The 16,830-nt window shown below is 35.8% G+C and overlaps 1 protein-coding gene across 2 annotated transcripts in view; it reads left to right on the top strand.

Annotated features, from left to right (window-relative positions):
- Window positions 1-16,830, top strand: part of LOC126886909 (eIF-2-alpha kinase GCN2) — a 274,664-nt gene that overhangs the window by 86,898 nt on the left and 170,936 nt on the right. For both annotated transcript variants that reach the window (XM_050654067.1, XM_050654068.1), the window contains one exon: window positions 13,806-14,007. In XM_050654067.1, the coding sequence (XP_050510024.1) occupies window positions 13,806-14,007 (202 nt within the window). The remainder of the gene's footprint in view (window positions 1-13,805; window positions 14,008-16,830) is intronic.

Genomic DNA, 16,830 nt, shown 5'->3' with positions numbered 1-16,830 from the left:
TTCCATTATTGTACCAGTTCTTAAACAGGGCAAGAATAAATCGGACCCAGAGTCTTACCGACCAATCTCCCTAACATCTAATATGTGCAAAGTACTTGAAAAAATGGCAAGCAACCGACTAATGTGGTACCTAGAAGATCGACAGCTACTTAGCCCTATACAAAGTGGATTTAGAAAGTCCAGATCTACATTAGACAACATAGTGGATATTGAATCTGTAATTCATGAGTCATTTGGATGTGGTCAAGAATGTCTGGCTGTATTTTTTGATATAACGCGTGCATATGATACAATCTGGAGATCAGATATCATAAGAATCCTGTCAAGTTGGTCGATTAAAGGAAATATTATCAAGTTTATTAATAATTTTTTATATAGGCGAAACTTCAAAGTTCGAATAGACAACTTTCTTTCAGACTCTAAAATCCAATTAAACGGTATTCCTCAAGGGTCTACTCTTAGTGTTGCACTTTTCCTTATTGCCATCAATGACATCGCTAAGTCACTTAGCCCATTAGTCAAAGCCCGTCTATTTGCTGATGATCTTGTTATATTCTGTCGTGGTAAAAATATATCAACAATGACGACCCATATACAGCAAGCCATTTACAAACTAGAGAATTGGTCGAATACTACTGGCCTAGAATTTTCACCCACTAAAACGAAAGCAATGATCTTCAGTAAAACTCCAAAGAAACAAGTAAATCCACCGAAACTCTTCCTAAAAAATTTACCAATAAAGTATTCAGAATCGATCAACTTCTTGGGAGTAAAACTGGATAGCCGACTATCTTGGCAAGACCACATCCACTCTCTCCGTCTGTCAGTTCAAAACGGCCTTAACTTAATGAAAAGTATCTCTCATAAACAATGGGGTGCCGATTTCCAAACTCTTATGACTGTATACAAAACCCTAATTCGTTCAAAACTAGATTATGCTGCTGTTGCCTACAACTCAGCCAAAGGTTCACTATTGAAAGTGCTAGACACAGTTCATAATTCAGCAATTAGAATTGCACTGGGAGCACACTACACAAGCTCAGTTGAGTGTATGTATGTTGAATCAGGCGAACCATCCCTTCAACTCAGGAGAGAATACCTTAGCCTCATGTATGCCTTAAGAGTATCAACTAACCCACATGTACCTGTTTATAAAAACACATTTACAGATAGATTTCCATCGACATTTAATTGTGGGAAAAGATTGGATCCTCCGTTTTATCATCGAGTGAGAGCAACGTTACAGAGCTTAGACACAATAATTCCACACACTTACAATACTTTTAAAGTCAGCCAACACATATTACCATGGACAATTGCTCTCCCTGCTTGTAATACAAACCTATCTGCATTCAAGAAAGGTGACACACCAGCAAAAATCTTCAATCAGAGATTATTAGAGATATTAAATGGTTTTAATGATCACATCCATATTTATACCGATGCATCCAGATCTGCAAATGGAGTAGGAGCGGCTTTCACAACAGATAACTATAACAGTTCCTACCAGCTCCCTCCCCAAACCTCCATATTCTCAGCTGAACTCTTTGCTATCCTCCAGTCATTAAAGTTTGTTAACACACATGACATCAAATTCTCAATAATCATTAGCGATTCCCTAAGTGCATTAACGGCCTTGAGGCGGTTATACCCCAAACATCCTATCCTCCTCTTAATTAAGGCGGAACTCTTGATATGCCAACAAAATCAAAGATTAGTTCAGTTCCTCTGGGTACCATCACATTGCGAGATAAGTGGAAATGATAAAGCTGACACATTAGCAAAAAATGCGAGTGAGAATCCCTTAACAGACATCATAACTACTTGCGTTCATACTGATCTAAAGCAATATTTTAAAAACAAGATCATGACAAAATGGCAAACAAATTGGAACGAATCAAACTCTACATTAAGAACAATCAAACAAAGTATATCACCGTCGAAACATCCTACAAAGAGAAGAGACCAAGTGCTCATGTCCAGATTGCGACTTGGTCATACGAAGATCACCCACGACTTTTTATTAAAGAAGGAAGCCCCTCCGATGTGTTATGTGTGTGATAGTGAACTAACAGTGCAACATATAATAATAGACTGTCCCCTCTACGTTATAGAACGGCAACATCAACAGTTACCAACTACAATTAAAGATTGTTTAAGTGAAAGTAATTCATGTAAGACCCTTAATTTTTTACGTACTATAGGACTCATTAACCAAATTTAATATACCTAAATTTTGTAATCTGATGTAAATACAGTTCATTGCTAATAACCCTTGTGGTTGAAGCAAATTGTAAATAAAAAAAAAAGACTGCTAAACGCTCCTACCGAAATCGCAAAACGACAGAAGAAAGTATGGCCAACAGATTTAATAAATTAAATATATTATGATCTAAGATAAAAAATTTAATATGAGGGTTGCCTCAGGGCAACTTCTTCCTTGTGTATTTAACATTCAAACTACATTTTGTGTATTTACTTACAGCTTCGATGAAGCAGATTACAAAGTGTATACTTACATTTTCACGGTTTTGAAAGTTATTTGTCACTTGTTTCTGCTTGGTTGGGAAACGTGTTTCTTAATTATTACATTGCCCTTTATGCAGCATCAATTTAGTACTTTTTCAGCGAGTAGCGCGCCGTCCTATTCATCCAGACATTCTAGAAGTTCAATCACGCGACACAAGGCCGCTTCGTCAGCCATCATTCCTCAGGTACAAACTCCTTCTCTTTTTCATCATCACTTTTTTCTCGTCGACATTTTCTTAGGAAGTCTTTATCCCGTTAGATGCTTAAATCCAGGTTCGGTAGCATCGCATTCTAACCACTCTCCCTAGTTTCTTATATACAGTTCTCTCCCCCTTGAACTGAGTTCACTAAATTTGTAAAGTCAGGCAGTTCATGCTCATCCTCTCCAACAGATTTCTCAATGGCTTCACAATTTTGTAATCATAGTCCAGGGTAGTTAATGACTTCCAAAACTCTTGTAAGAAAAACATTTACTTCTTGAATTTTTGAGCGAAGTAACTTTTTTCTTTAAGACGACTTATGAGTGTTTTGGTACAGTACAGTGAGTTTGTATCAGTACAAATTTGGAAAATCAAGGCGAAGGATAGGAAGTAATGGAAGTTGATCCTAAAACAGATCCACCATGGGTTATAGAGCCAATGATGATGAACTTTTGTTCTATATATAGACAATGCGATCCCAAAGCAAATTGGAAATAAATATCAGCAAAATATTAAAATGTTTAATTTGAATTAAAATGAGAGACATCTTATATTATGTTCTCTCTGAACGAAAAGAAAAATAAGCTGTCTCCCAATTCCGAATTACAACAAATAACTCGATATGGATGCAAAAGTTCAAAGTTTTATTTCCGGAGAAATAAATACTTCTATTGGGACCAGATTCTGATTACTCCTGTATTCGTGGTTTCTACTATTGGCAAACCAAACGAACGACGAATGAAGGATGATTCGGGAAGTCTATGATTTGCACTTCACTACCTGTCTATTCGTCACGGTATTCCAACGAATTCTTGGTCCCTGTACTCTGATAGAAGCACAGTAATAAGAATCAGTAGTGTCACTCCTCGAAAATCCTTTGTTCTGTATGTTCCATTTTGGTGACGGTGCAGAAGAATGACAGCGGATGTTATACAGGCTACATTAACAGCATCCTACGTTTGACGTGATTGGTCGTTATCGTCATCTGATATTCATGAATTTTTTGAGGTTATGTTTGAAGAAATTCTCATGACTTTATTTGAACCAAATAAGAATGTCTATATTTTATTTTACTACTTTATTGGGTTATTTCCAGATTTAGCCATACGGCTCACACTCGCTCTACGGGGAAAATTGACTCATCCCAGATACCTACGGTATCAAAAGGATTGAGCTCTGATGGGGCTCTTTCCGTGATATCGAGCCCTAGGTGACTTGGAATACAGGTGTATCTCCCAAAAATTTTCGTACACTTCTGGCCGTCGCGAGTAGTAAAGCTTTCTGCATGGTCTTATAAAGATGTTCATTCAGACCCAGATTTTTTATGCTTTTGAGGAGGGCCTTCCTAATGACTCCAGTAGTAGACATAATAATCGTTATTGTCTGGGTACTTTGCATTCTCCATTGTCTCAGTATTTCAATTTCCAGATCTCTGTACTTGGCGATCTTTTCAGTAAATTTAGTACGTAGATTATTGTTGTTAGGAATCGCCACATCAATGAGTTACTTTTAATGGGAAATAAGCCACAATTTTACCAAAAAAATGATTTTATTAACGTTTCCAAGCCCAAATCGGGTTTCGTTGTCAAAATACAAAATACTATTGTATTAATTACTAATAATAATTATTAATTATTAATACTATTGCTTCGAAACGTTAATAAAATCATTTTTTTGGTAAAATTGTGGCTTATTTCCCATTAAAAGTAATTGATTATAAAAATGCCACAAGAAAATAGCTTCAGAACAACATCAATGAGTGTTGTTTGTCTCGTTAATTTATTGACTAATACGAGATCAGGGCCTCGATTTTTGACCCTTCTCTTCGTTATCGAACGTATTCGCTTCGTATACTAAACAGATACGAAACGAATACGTTCGATAACGAAGCGAAGGGTCAAAAATCGAGGCCCTGGTCTATTATGTGCCACTATTTCGTCTGTGAGCACAGTGCGGTCCCAGTATAGCTTATAGTTGTCATTCTCAAGCATACTCTCAGGAATATGGGAGATGGTCCGTTTGGAGAAGTCCCAGTTTTATAGCTATCCTTTGATGAAAGATTTTTCCTACTGAGTCATGCCGCTCCTTGTATTCAGTTGCTGCAAAGGCCTGGCAGCCCCCGGTAATATGTTAGATGGTTTCTTGGGCTTGACATCCATATCGGCATTTGTCGTTTTGGACCTGAGGGTCTTTGACGATATATTTCAGGTAATTTCTGGTTGGTATAACCTGATCCTGAATGGCCAGTAATGAATCTTCTGTTTCAGGGAACATCTTTCCTGATGCCAACCAATAGTTCGACGCTGTATTGTCAACATAGTCTTGGCTGACCTTATTGAGATGTCTCCCGTGCAGAGGTTTACCCATCCAGGTGCGCATTTTTTCGTCCTTTGTAAGGTGGTTTATGCGTATTTCTGGTTCCTTCAGTTGGATCGGTGTTGTGTCATCTACTGTGCAAATAGCTCGATGTAGAATAGATGTCTCAGCCTGCATCTGAAAATAAGTTCGTAAAGTAGCAATCTGTTCATCTAATTGCTCACCTATATCCATAAATTCTCGTCCTCCTAAGTACCGGGGTAGTATCGTTCTTTCTACTGCACTTCGAGGATGGTGTTTTTGTGCCTTTGTGAGGTGTGTTCGTACTTTCCGCTGAAGTTTTTCTATATCCGTTTTTGTCCACTTAACAATACCAAATGAATAGCTAAGGGCGGAACAAGCGTAGGTGTTTAGTGCCTTAAACAAATTTTTACTGTTAAGCTGTGAACGAAGCAACTGTTTTACCCTTCGTATAAACTCAGTAGTTATCTCAATTTTCATTAGCTTTTGGTCAATTTTCCGCGTCTGCTTTACTCCAAGATATTTGTATATATCGTTTTCACCCATGGCTTCGATGTTCTGGCCATTTTGCGTATCGAATCCACCGGGCTGTATGTCTCCTCTGACTATATTCAAAACACGGCACTTGTCTAGTCCGAAGTTTATAATTAATATCATTAGAGAATGTTTCTACAGTGTTTAGCATCTGTTCTAGGTTGACTCGAGTGGAAGCCATTAATTTCAAATCATCCATATACAATAGGTGATTAAGCTTCGCTATTACAGTATTGTTGTTTTTAATGCTAAAACCTGAGTAAGTGGAGTTTAATAGCTGGGATAGGGGGTTCATAGCTAAAGAGAACCACAATGGACTAAGCGAGTCTCCTTGAAACAGGCCCCGGTTGATTGCGATATTTTCCGTTTCTATATTGTTTTCACCAGGTATTTGGACGTGAATTTTAGTCTTCCAACTTGTCATTATATGCCTTAAAAAGGTCACTATGTTATCATCGACTTTGTATATCCTTAATATATCTACAAGCCATTCATGTGGCACTGAATCAAAGGCCTTTTTTTAGTCAATAAAGGCAGTAAAGAGGTTTCTTTTTTTGTGAATGCCTGGTTAGAAATGGCCGAGTCGATGATAAGTTGTTCTTTGCAACCCATGGAACCCTTAGCGCATCCTTTCTGTTGAGGCTGTATGATATTGTTTAGAGCACAGTGTTGGTAGATACGCCGAGTTACACAGGATGTGACCAATTTATACAAAGTTTGAAGACAAGTAATTGGGCGGTACTTGGCTGCATCTTGGGTGTTATTTTGATCCTTCGGTATTAAATAAGTGGTTCCCTGGGTTAGAAATGATGGTATTTCCTGCGGATGAGAAATAACATGAGTAATTAATGCCTAAATGCTCCAAAACTTCTTAAGCCTGAAGTTCTGAACGCCGTCTGGTCCAGGAGATTTCCAGTTATGAAGCTCTTTGATGATATTTCAGACCTCTTCGATGGTGAATGGTTCGTAATTAGCTGTAACGTAGTGTTAACAGTTGTTCGTCGTGTCTTCAATCCATCCAGCATTGTTGTTAAGAGCAGCTGGTGTGGAAAGTTGATTTCCCCTAAACTCATGAATTTCTTCTTGGTTTGGGTAAGACTTGTAGACACTTTCTACGGTGGAATTGAGTTTTCGATAGAATGCCATTTCAGAATTCTCAAAAAGTGCATTGTCACATTTTCGGTTAATACTAACTTTGTACCTCCTTAATCGTCCTGAATAGACGGAGAGTTTTTGTTTTAATGTATTCAGACACTGTTGGGCTGTGTTATTTTCTGGATCATATCTCGAGTGTCTTGCAGTGATCAGAATTATTTTTTCAGCTCTCCTAATGACTCTTCTGGTTGTTACACCTCTTATATATTCTGTTACTTGACCAATATCCCTACGCAGTAATTCAATCTTCCCGAGCAGTCTTTTTTCCCAGGGTGCAATTCTGTTACCAGTCCTTCCGTTATTAGTACCCCGTCGTGTTCTGATCTTAATGCCCATTACATTAGCAATTGCTGTTGCTGCACAGTAGATTAGCATATGCAAATATTCCAATGTGTGGGCTTCTACGACATAATTGGGTAGGACTTCAGTGTTTATAATTTGTAACAGCGCACCTAGTTTCTTTCAAGAGTTTATTCTTGGTAGCGGTGGTCTGCTAAGTGGGTTTGTTCCATTAAACTCTTGAACGGCACGAGCCATTTCGTTTGCTAGGCTATCACATAACTCGTTGTTTCGTTGCGGTATATTATCAGGTTGAGTTTCTGCTATGGGAAGCTCGGGAATCTGCTCATCGAGGATTTCATTAGGGACTTGATCTACAACTAGCTCTTGGTTATTTATCTCCAGTTAGACTTCGCTTTTGATCGTATTGCGTCTAGTCTCTTCTTCTTCACGTACCATCTCCGCGACGGAGGTTGGCGATCATCATGGCTATTCTGATCTTAGATGCTGCTGCTCTGAATAGTTCGGTTGATGTGCATCCGTACCATTCCCTCAAGTTACGCCACCACGAGATTCGTCTCCTTCCTACACTTCTCTTGTCCTGGATTTTCCCCTGTATAATCAACTGAAGTATGTTGTATCTCTCATTACGCATAACATGCCCCAGGTACTGCAGCTTTCGTGTCTTGATGGTTTCCAATATTTCCAGTCTTTTGTTGACTCTTCTCATGACTTCGTTGTTTGTTATATGATCGGTCCATGATATCTTCAGGATTCTTCTATACACCCACAGTTCAAATGCTTCCAACTTTTTAGTAGTCGATGCGTTAAGTGTCCATGCTTCTATCCCGTAAAGCAGAGTCGAGAAAATATAACACCTTGCCAGCCTTACTCTCAAGTCTAATTTCAGTTCTCTTGCACAAAGTACCTTTCTCATTTTATTGAAGTTTGTTCTTGTTTTCTCTATTCGAACTTTGATTTCTTTGGAGTAATCGTTTGTGCGATTAATTATTGTGCCAAGATAGTTGTAGTTTTCTACTTGTTCTAAAGTTTTACCTTTAATTGTCAGGCTTTCATCATTATTTTGGGTTTTTGGTATCCTCATAAATTTAGTTTTCTTAATGTGTATTGATAATCCATATTCTTCTCCATACTCAACTATCTTGTTCATTAGCTTTTAGAGGTCTTTAAGGTTGTCTGCTATTATGATAGTATCGTCCGCATGTCTAATGTTGTTAATTGGCGTTCCATTTACCTTTATTCCTGCTGTTTCTCCCTCAAGAGCTCTTTTCATAATTTCTTCAGAGTATGCATTGAATAGTAGTGGTGATAATACACACCCCTGTCGCACTCCTCTTTTAATTTCGAACTCTTCTGATGTGTGTTCGTTAATGCGTATGTGTGCTTGCTGTTTATAATATAGATTTGTTATAATTCGAAGGTCATTGTATTGTAATTGTTTTGCTTTGAGGACGTCCATTAGCTGTTTGTGGCGAACTTTATCGAAAGCCTTGTTGTAATCTATGAAACAGACGTACATATCCTGGTTCACGTCCAAGCATATCTGGATTAGTACGTTGAATGCAAAGAGAGCTTCACCGGTAGCTACGCCTCTACGGAATCCAAATTGGGTTTCTTCAATATCCATGTCAAGTGTTTGGTAAATGCGTTTATGAATGATCTTTAAAAACATTTTAAGTGTGTGAGACATCAGGCTTATGGTGCGGTGGTCGGTGCATTCTCTAGCATTTTTCTTTTTTGGGAGACAAATAAATGTTGAGGTCAACCATTCATTGGGTATGTCACCCGACTGATAAATTTCATTAAAGAGCTTTAAGAGGACATCTATGTACTGTCTAGTCTCTGGGATTACGTTATTTCTTATGATTACCCGTAGACTTCCCCGAGTCTTCTTTCATTCATCGTTCGTTTGGTTTACAAATGGTAGAAACCACGAATACAGGAGTAACTAGAATCTGGTCTCATAGAAATGTTTATTTCTTCGGAAATACAACTTCGAACTTATTTAAGTAGATGTCGTTCTAGCGTCCATATCGACTTATTTGTTGATATTGTCAGGTGTCTCACATTTTAATTTTATATTAATTTACTCCTATCAGAGTACAGGGACCAAGAATTCGTTGGAAGTTTTACCTTGATGAATAGACAGATAGTTAAGTGCAAATTGTAGACTTCCCCAGAATTCTTCATTCTTCGTTTGTTTCGTTTGCAAGTAGTGGAAACGACGAATATATCAGTAACCAGAATCTGGTCCCAATAGAAGTGTTCTCTGGAAATAAAACTTCGAACTTCTTTTTGTTTAAATTGACTTTAGATTCAGTGCATACTTTCCTCAATATAAACAATATCTTCCAGCCCTGTTTATAAAAGTTTTCATTTCTATCGGCGCTTCCCTGAGTTGAAGCTCAGTTCAAAGTTCCCGATTTTTTTGCAAATCTTATGGAAAGGAATTGCTGGTATAATATTCATCTTCAGTTGACTTGAACTAGAGGATTAGATAATACTAGAAATTACAGAATATACCTGGGTGCAAAAGTTCCTAGTACCCTTTCTATTTTTGGACGAGTAGACTATGATCAGATTCTACAACAGACACTTTTTCATAAATAAACTGAAAAGTCTCAGATACGGAATCCACCATTATGGTAAAATTAAAATGGTAAATAATTATTTAAATCTGAAAACTTTTCTTGTTGGAAACTCTTTCTGGTACATCCTTAATCTGTGACTTTTATAATTTATAAAAGACAACAGACGACGAATATAAAAAACGAACAGGACTCTACTATATGCAGTCACATTCTGTTTTCATTCGTCTAGGAAAAGGACAAAAAGAAAAAAATTTCCTAGTACCCAAATATGAGTGAAGATAGAAAAGAAAAAGACGATTTATGCTTGCTTTCGATTCAGAGGGATGCATAATCCTTGGTTTTGTTTCAGAGGTATGCACACTAGCTCTGCTGAGGAAGTCTGTAAGACAGAAACAGCTGTCCAGGGATTGTGCATCCCTCTGAATCGAAAGCAAGCATAAACCGTTTTTTTCTTTTCTATCTTTACTCAGATTTGAGTACAGTTGAACCCCGATAAGTCGGCCTTCGATAACCCGGAAGTCCGGTTAACCCGGACCGATTTTCATCAGACAAAACAAACATTTTTTCACTTTGACTGAATTTTTTACCAAGAAATAAACAATACTGCATACAACTGTAGGTAATTTAGATGTACTGTGCATATGTATTCCATGTTTTTTGTAATTATAATGTGTATTTGTTTATTATTTATATGTATTTTATTAATTTTTACCATATTCTCCGGCTAACCCGGATTTTCGATAACCCGGATCGGCCGCGGTCCCGATTAATCCGACTTATCGAGGTTCCACTGTACTAGGAAATTTCTTTCTGCCCTTTTCCTAGACGAATGAAAACGGAATGTGACTGCATATAGTAGAGTCCTTTTCGTTTTCTACATTCGTCGTCTGTTGTCTTCTAAATTTTAAAAGTCACAGATTAAGGATGTACCAGAAAGAATTTTCAACAAGAAAAGTTTTCAGATTTAAATAATTATTTATTTACCATTTTAATTTTATTATAGTATATATTATAGTCCAGATAGGACAAATGGCAAAAGAAGGCGTGGTAATAGTTGTAACGAAAGAAATGAATAGAATAATAACCAAATTCAAACCAGTATTATCAAGAACCATATACATAAAAATAGAGTTAGAAGAAGAAGAATGTCACATAATACAGGTATATGCACCGGTAGAAGGAACAGAGCATGAAAAAACAGAACTATTCTATGATGAGATACAGAAACTTATTGATGAGATACAAGAGGAAAGCAAAAACATCATTTTACTAGGAGACTGGAATGCAAGAATAGGAAGTGATGAAAATATGGCATTAGGCTGCTTGGGAAGGTATGGAGAAGAGACGATAAATAGGAATGGTAGAAGAATGATAAGTTTCTGCCAAATAAATGACTTGTTAATAGGTAATTCTTTCTGGTATCAACCGAGAAACGAAAAATACACATACGTAGCAGAAGAAAGAAATGCGAGAAGCATAATTGACTACATAGTATATCCTCGAGACGCAGACCTAACGATACAAAATATAAAAACAGAACGAAGCCGAACTCGGTACCCAACACAGACTAATGACAGCAGAGATAAACATGAAACTAATGGAAATAATAGAGAGTCCTCAATATACAAGAATAGCAATACATAAGATGAAAAATATGGAAGTGAGGAAGTTTTACCAAAGAGAGACAGATAAAATACTGGAACAGCACGAAAACAATGAGGAAATATGGAATATGGAAGAGAGATGGAAAAAATTGAGAGACACGTTATGGAACACTGCAAAACAAGTATGTGGAATAAGAAAGAATGGGAAGAATAATAAAAGAACTGGATGGTGGAGTAAGGAAATAAAGCAAGCAGTAAAAAAGAATAAAGAAATGTGGAAGCGATACATAAACACAAATGAAGAGCAAGACAGAGACGAATACAGAAGACAGAGAAATATAGTGAAAGAACTAGTAAAAGATGCGAAGAAGAAGAGTTGGAAGGAATTCGGTGAAGAATTGAACGAAGGTTTTGGGAATAACAATAAACAGTTTTGGAATAAAATAAGAAGCATGAAAGGAACAAAAAGGAAACAAATAAGAGAATTAGAAATGAGCGAAATGAATTGAAAACAAACATACAAGACATACTAACCATATGGAATAAGCACTATAAAGAAAAATTCGAGGCAAGCAACCAACAAAATGAGGAGAGAGGACAGCAGGAAAGAGAAGAGGATAGGGACAATCGAGTAGACGAAATTCATATCAAAGTTATTGAAGAAGGATTGGCAAGAATAAAGATTGGAAAGGCGGGAGGTGCAGATGACATAGATCCGGAGATGATGAAGTACGTGGGAGAAAGAGGCAAGTTTTGGCTACTGGAAATAATGAGGGGAGCATGGAGAACAGAAAAGATACCGAAAGATTGGGAAGAAAATTTATTGATACCAATACACAAGAAAGGAGATGAAGCGGAATGTGATAACTATAGGGCTATATGTTTATCATCAGTGGCATATAAAGTCTACACCGGAATAATAGAAAGGAAGCTCAGGAAAGAACTGGAGGGAAAATTAGAAGAAGAACAAGCTGCTTTTAGGAAGGAAAGAGGAACAACAGATTATATATACATACTGAGAAATATAATTGAAAGGAAAAACGAAATAGGAGAAGACATATATTACGTTTATAGATATTAAAGCTGCTTTTGATTCTATAAGTAGAGAAGTAATATGGTCAGTAATGAAAGACCTGCAAATCCCGCAAAAGATAGTAAGCGTGGTAAAAAGTACATATAGAAACGTACTTGCTAAAGTACAAATAAACGGAAACAGATCGCCAAAAATAAACCTAAGAAGAGGAATAAAACAAGGGGACAGTCTCAGCCCAGTTTTGTTTATATTAGTAATGGATAGAGTAATGAAGAGCGCTAAAAGAAAGTCAAGTCAATTACAGTCAACAATAGGGTACAGGAATTTAGTACCAGTGAGAATGGAGGGATTACTATATGCAGATGACCTAGTAATAATAGCAGACAATAAAGATAAAATGCAAAAATTAATCGATATCTGGGTGGAAGAAATAGAAAATTTGAAAAGGAGGTAAATGTAAAGAAAACGAAGACCATGATAGTAGCCCAAAAGAAAAGGGAAGAAATAAACCAAACGATATTTAGGTGCAAAAACGAAATAATAGAAACAGTCTCGACGTTTGAATACCTGGGAGTAATAATATCAGAGGATGGAAAGCTAGATCAAGAAATCTCATACAGGGCGAAAAAAGCAAATAAGATTTACTATGCACTAAATAAAACAATATTTGGAAAGGAAGAAATAGATAAAGAAAATGCAATATCTGTACCAACTTTAATATATGCAAGTGAGACATGGGTAAACAATGCAAAAATAGACAATACAATAAACGCAGCTGAGAAAAATAGCAGGAAAAACGAAATTGGACAGAATAAGAAATGAAGATATTAGACAAAGACTGAAACAGGAATCGATAATAACCAAGATCCAAAAAAGAAAATTAAAATGGTATGGACACATTAACAGAATGGACAAAGGAAGACTACCAAAGCAGGTGATGGAATCAAAAAGATATGGTAAAAGAAGGATATGGAGGCCAAGGAAGATATGGATCGATCAGATTATAGAAATTGGACAGGAAAAACGAAAAACACTTCAACAAATGAAAGAGTTAGCAAAGGACCGCAAGAAATGGAAGATGTGGATAGAGGATGAATAAAACCTCCGACGCCCCTGAGGGGCATAAGGAGTTTCGAGAAAGAAGAAGAAGAATTTTATTATAATGGTGGATTCTGAATCTGACACTTTTCAGTTTATTTAAGAGATGTCAAAGTGGATTTTAATTGATCTTTGAAATTCCACATAAGTAGATGGTTGGCTTGGTTTTGCTTCAGAGGTGTGCACGTTGGCTCTGCTGAGGAACTCTGTAAGACATAAAAAGCTGTCCAGAGATTTGCATCCCTCTGAATCGAAAGCAAGCATAAACCGTCTTTTTCTAGACACTTTTTCGTTATTCATATGATAATAAATATTTTTTCTATAGCCTAATAAAGAAGTTTTATTTTCTATACAATTTCACTTATTTGTTGATATGTTAAAATAAATATTCTTTTTCTATTGTCTTATACAAGTTTTATTTTAGGTGTCGTCCAGATTGCGAATTACAGTATACATCGACGGATGTTAGATCTGAGTAACCAAACGCATCAAAATTACAATAAAAAGACTGATATTTTTAAGTTTGGACTTCTCGTGTTGTCTCTTTTACGGGGGTTTTCCTGTACGGAAGAAAGTATGGAAATACCGAACACATTTCCTTCAGACGTATATGATTTTTTAACTAGGTATGAATATCCTTTATTAGATTCCTTCATTGTAATTGTTTTTTTTTTTAACAAAAAAAAATATAAATGTGAGAAGTTGATAACCCTTTACGAGAACATCAGGCACGTGGGCTACTCATACATCGGCTTGTAGCCTAAAACGGCTTACACACGTCCCGACTAAACCACCCAACTGTCGTTCGTGTCCGACAACGATAGGCCCGACGGTTGGTGTATGTGTAGACTTGTACGACAAAAAAAGTTGTACACACGGCCAAGCCGACCTATTTGGTTGTACAACTACTGTGCTATTCCTACAGCCCGACAGACTAACTGTATTAATGGTAAGAAGGTGTGTAGCAACAGAGAGTTGTGGGGTAGGTATTATGGGATAGTATGGTCGGGACGTATAGTCCAGAGAAATAAGATTTTTCTCGTGACACATCCCCCTCCAGGCCGAAACCAAATTTTTTGAGTAGTATGAACATCTATATTAATAACCTTTATGTTTACTGCAGCCGATTTTGATGATATACATAGTTAGAAACAAATGAAGATCAAAAAACGGTAAATTTTCGCTTTTTTCGTCTATAACCAAAAAGTTAAGCATTTTAAACAAATTTGAGAGTAAGAAACTCATAAATCGTCTAAAAAATTTCAATATGGCGTTCGCTGAATATGTCTATCCTTATTGGTTGCTTAGAAAATTGCAAAATAAATCATAAATTTTGAGTTTTTATAAATATTCATAACTTCTGTAAAAATTAACTTAGGACCTTCTTATTACACGAATTGCTGAGACTTCTGGTGCTTAAATTATATTTTAAATTTCAAGGCAATTGGTCAAATAGTTTAAAAGTTATTTAATTTGTTTATCCCAAATTCATTTTTTTTTTTTCAACACTATAAGTCAGAAAATTATGAGGTTACAGTAAGACTTCTGACAGTTTATGGAAGAAGAACATTTATACTATTGACTTAATTAAAAAAAATGACAAAAAGTAATTTTAAACTGTGTAAAATTATTTTGCAAAAACACGTCGATTTTTTGCTTACTTATAAACAATTAGGATAACTTTTTAACCGTTACAAGTAGAAAAATTATTTTTTCATATTTGGAAAGACTGAATTTTTATACACATTTAGAAAGAAAAACAAATGTCCTAGGACAATTAGGGACGAAGTTAGCCCCCTTTTTTTTTAATTTACATGTTTTTGCAAAATAATTTTGCAGTATTTAGAATTATTTTTTGTCATTTTTTTAAATTAAATTAATAGTATAAATCTTCTTATTTCATAAACTATCCAAAGTATTAGTGTAACTTCATCAATTTCTGACTTATAGCGTTGAAAATAAAATTAATTTGGGATAAACAAATTAAATACCTTTTAAACTATTTGACCAATTGCTTTGAAATTTAGGATATAATTTAAGCACCAGAAGTCTCAGCATTCCGTGTAATAAGAACGTTCTAAGTTAATTTTTACATAAGTTTGAATATTTATAAAAACTCAAAATTTATGATTTATTTTGCAATTTTCTAAGCAACCAATAAGGATAGTCATATTCAACGAACGCCATATTGAATTTTTTTTATACGATTTATGAGTTTCTCACTCTCAAATTTGTTTAAAATACCTAACTTTTTGGTAATAGACGAAAAAAGCGAAAATTTACCGTTTTTTGATCTTCATTTGTTTATAACTATGTATATCATCAAAATCGGCTGCAGGAAACATACAGGTTATTAATATAGATGTCCATACTACTCAAAAAATTTGGTTTCGGCCTGGAGGGGGTTGTGTCACCAACAGGATATTTTTTTTCCTTATTTCTCTGAACTAGTATGTAGAGCTTACCCCAACAAGGATGGTCGGGAGTTCAGTAGTGTCGGAATGGCACGGTCGGGATGTGTTTTATACTGAAAAATTCCGGGGCACAGCAGATTTTGTAAAAACGTTACTTCAGCACAGTCGCGCCATCTATTGACTGATCATCAAGATAGGTTGTGTCTGTCTAGAACCTTTATTTCCGAGTAATTTCAGATACAAGCTGAAAATGCGAGCATTATCATAACGAAAACTTTTTTATTTACGTATTTAAATTCATAATATGGAAAATTGCTATTATGAAAAGTTGTTTAAAATTAAAAACTATGTTTTAATGTGCAATTATATCATTATAATTTAAATATTGTGAACTAGAAAGGTACTTTACTCTTGAGCGAAATTCATATTTTGGACATACCTCATATAAAATTGACAAAATTTGATATAATATGATGGTTACATCTTAGATCTTAGACCATGAAGAGCTTTTTATAAACAATAACTTTTCTTCGTCAAATTAAAAATAAAGAGTCCAAGAGCTATAGCCGAAAAATCATCGTCTTAAGTAATATGGAGTTTGGCATGTGAAATGTGTCTATTCTATATTGATAATTATGACCCCTTTCACGCTGACACCTCAGTGGATACAGAAGGTAGCAATAAGGGATGAAGGGGGAAAGTTAGTGTAGTCTTTAAAGGTTTTCACCTCCTATTTTGTTAAACCTCCATCGATTTTCATGAAAATTGGTGACTAGTTAGAGCATACCCCAAGAAATAAAAATGATGTGGTGCCAACTTGTACTTTTACCCTGGGGGTGGATACCACCCCTTCTCGGGGGTGAAAACTATTTTATTAAAAATAACCACACAAATCGATAGAGGGACAAATTATAAGTAAAATTTGTTATATCATGTTATTAAAATAAATCAGTACTTTTTGAGTTATTAAAGATCAAAGATTTGTCTGTTTAAGAGCACATGCGTGAAGTTACGGATGATAAAAAGAACATATTA

Source organism: Diabrotica virgifera, chromosome 6 (assembly GCF_917563875.1).
Source record: "Diabrotica virgifera virgifera chromosome 6, PGI_DIABVI_V3a".
NCBI classification, from domain to species: domain Eukaryota; kingdom Metazoa; phylum Arthropoda; class Insecta; order Coleoptera; family Chrysomelidae; genus Diabrotica; species Diabrotica virgifera.
Note: the sequence above shows the minus strand (reverse complement) of the source record. Positions and strands in the feature narration are given on the sequence as shown.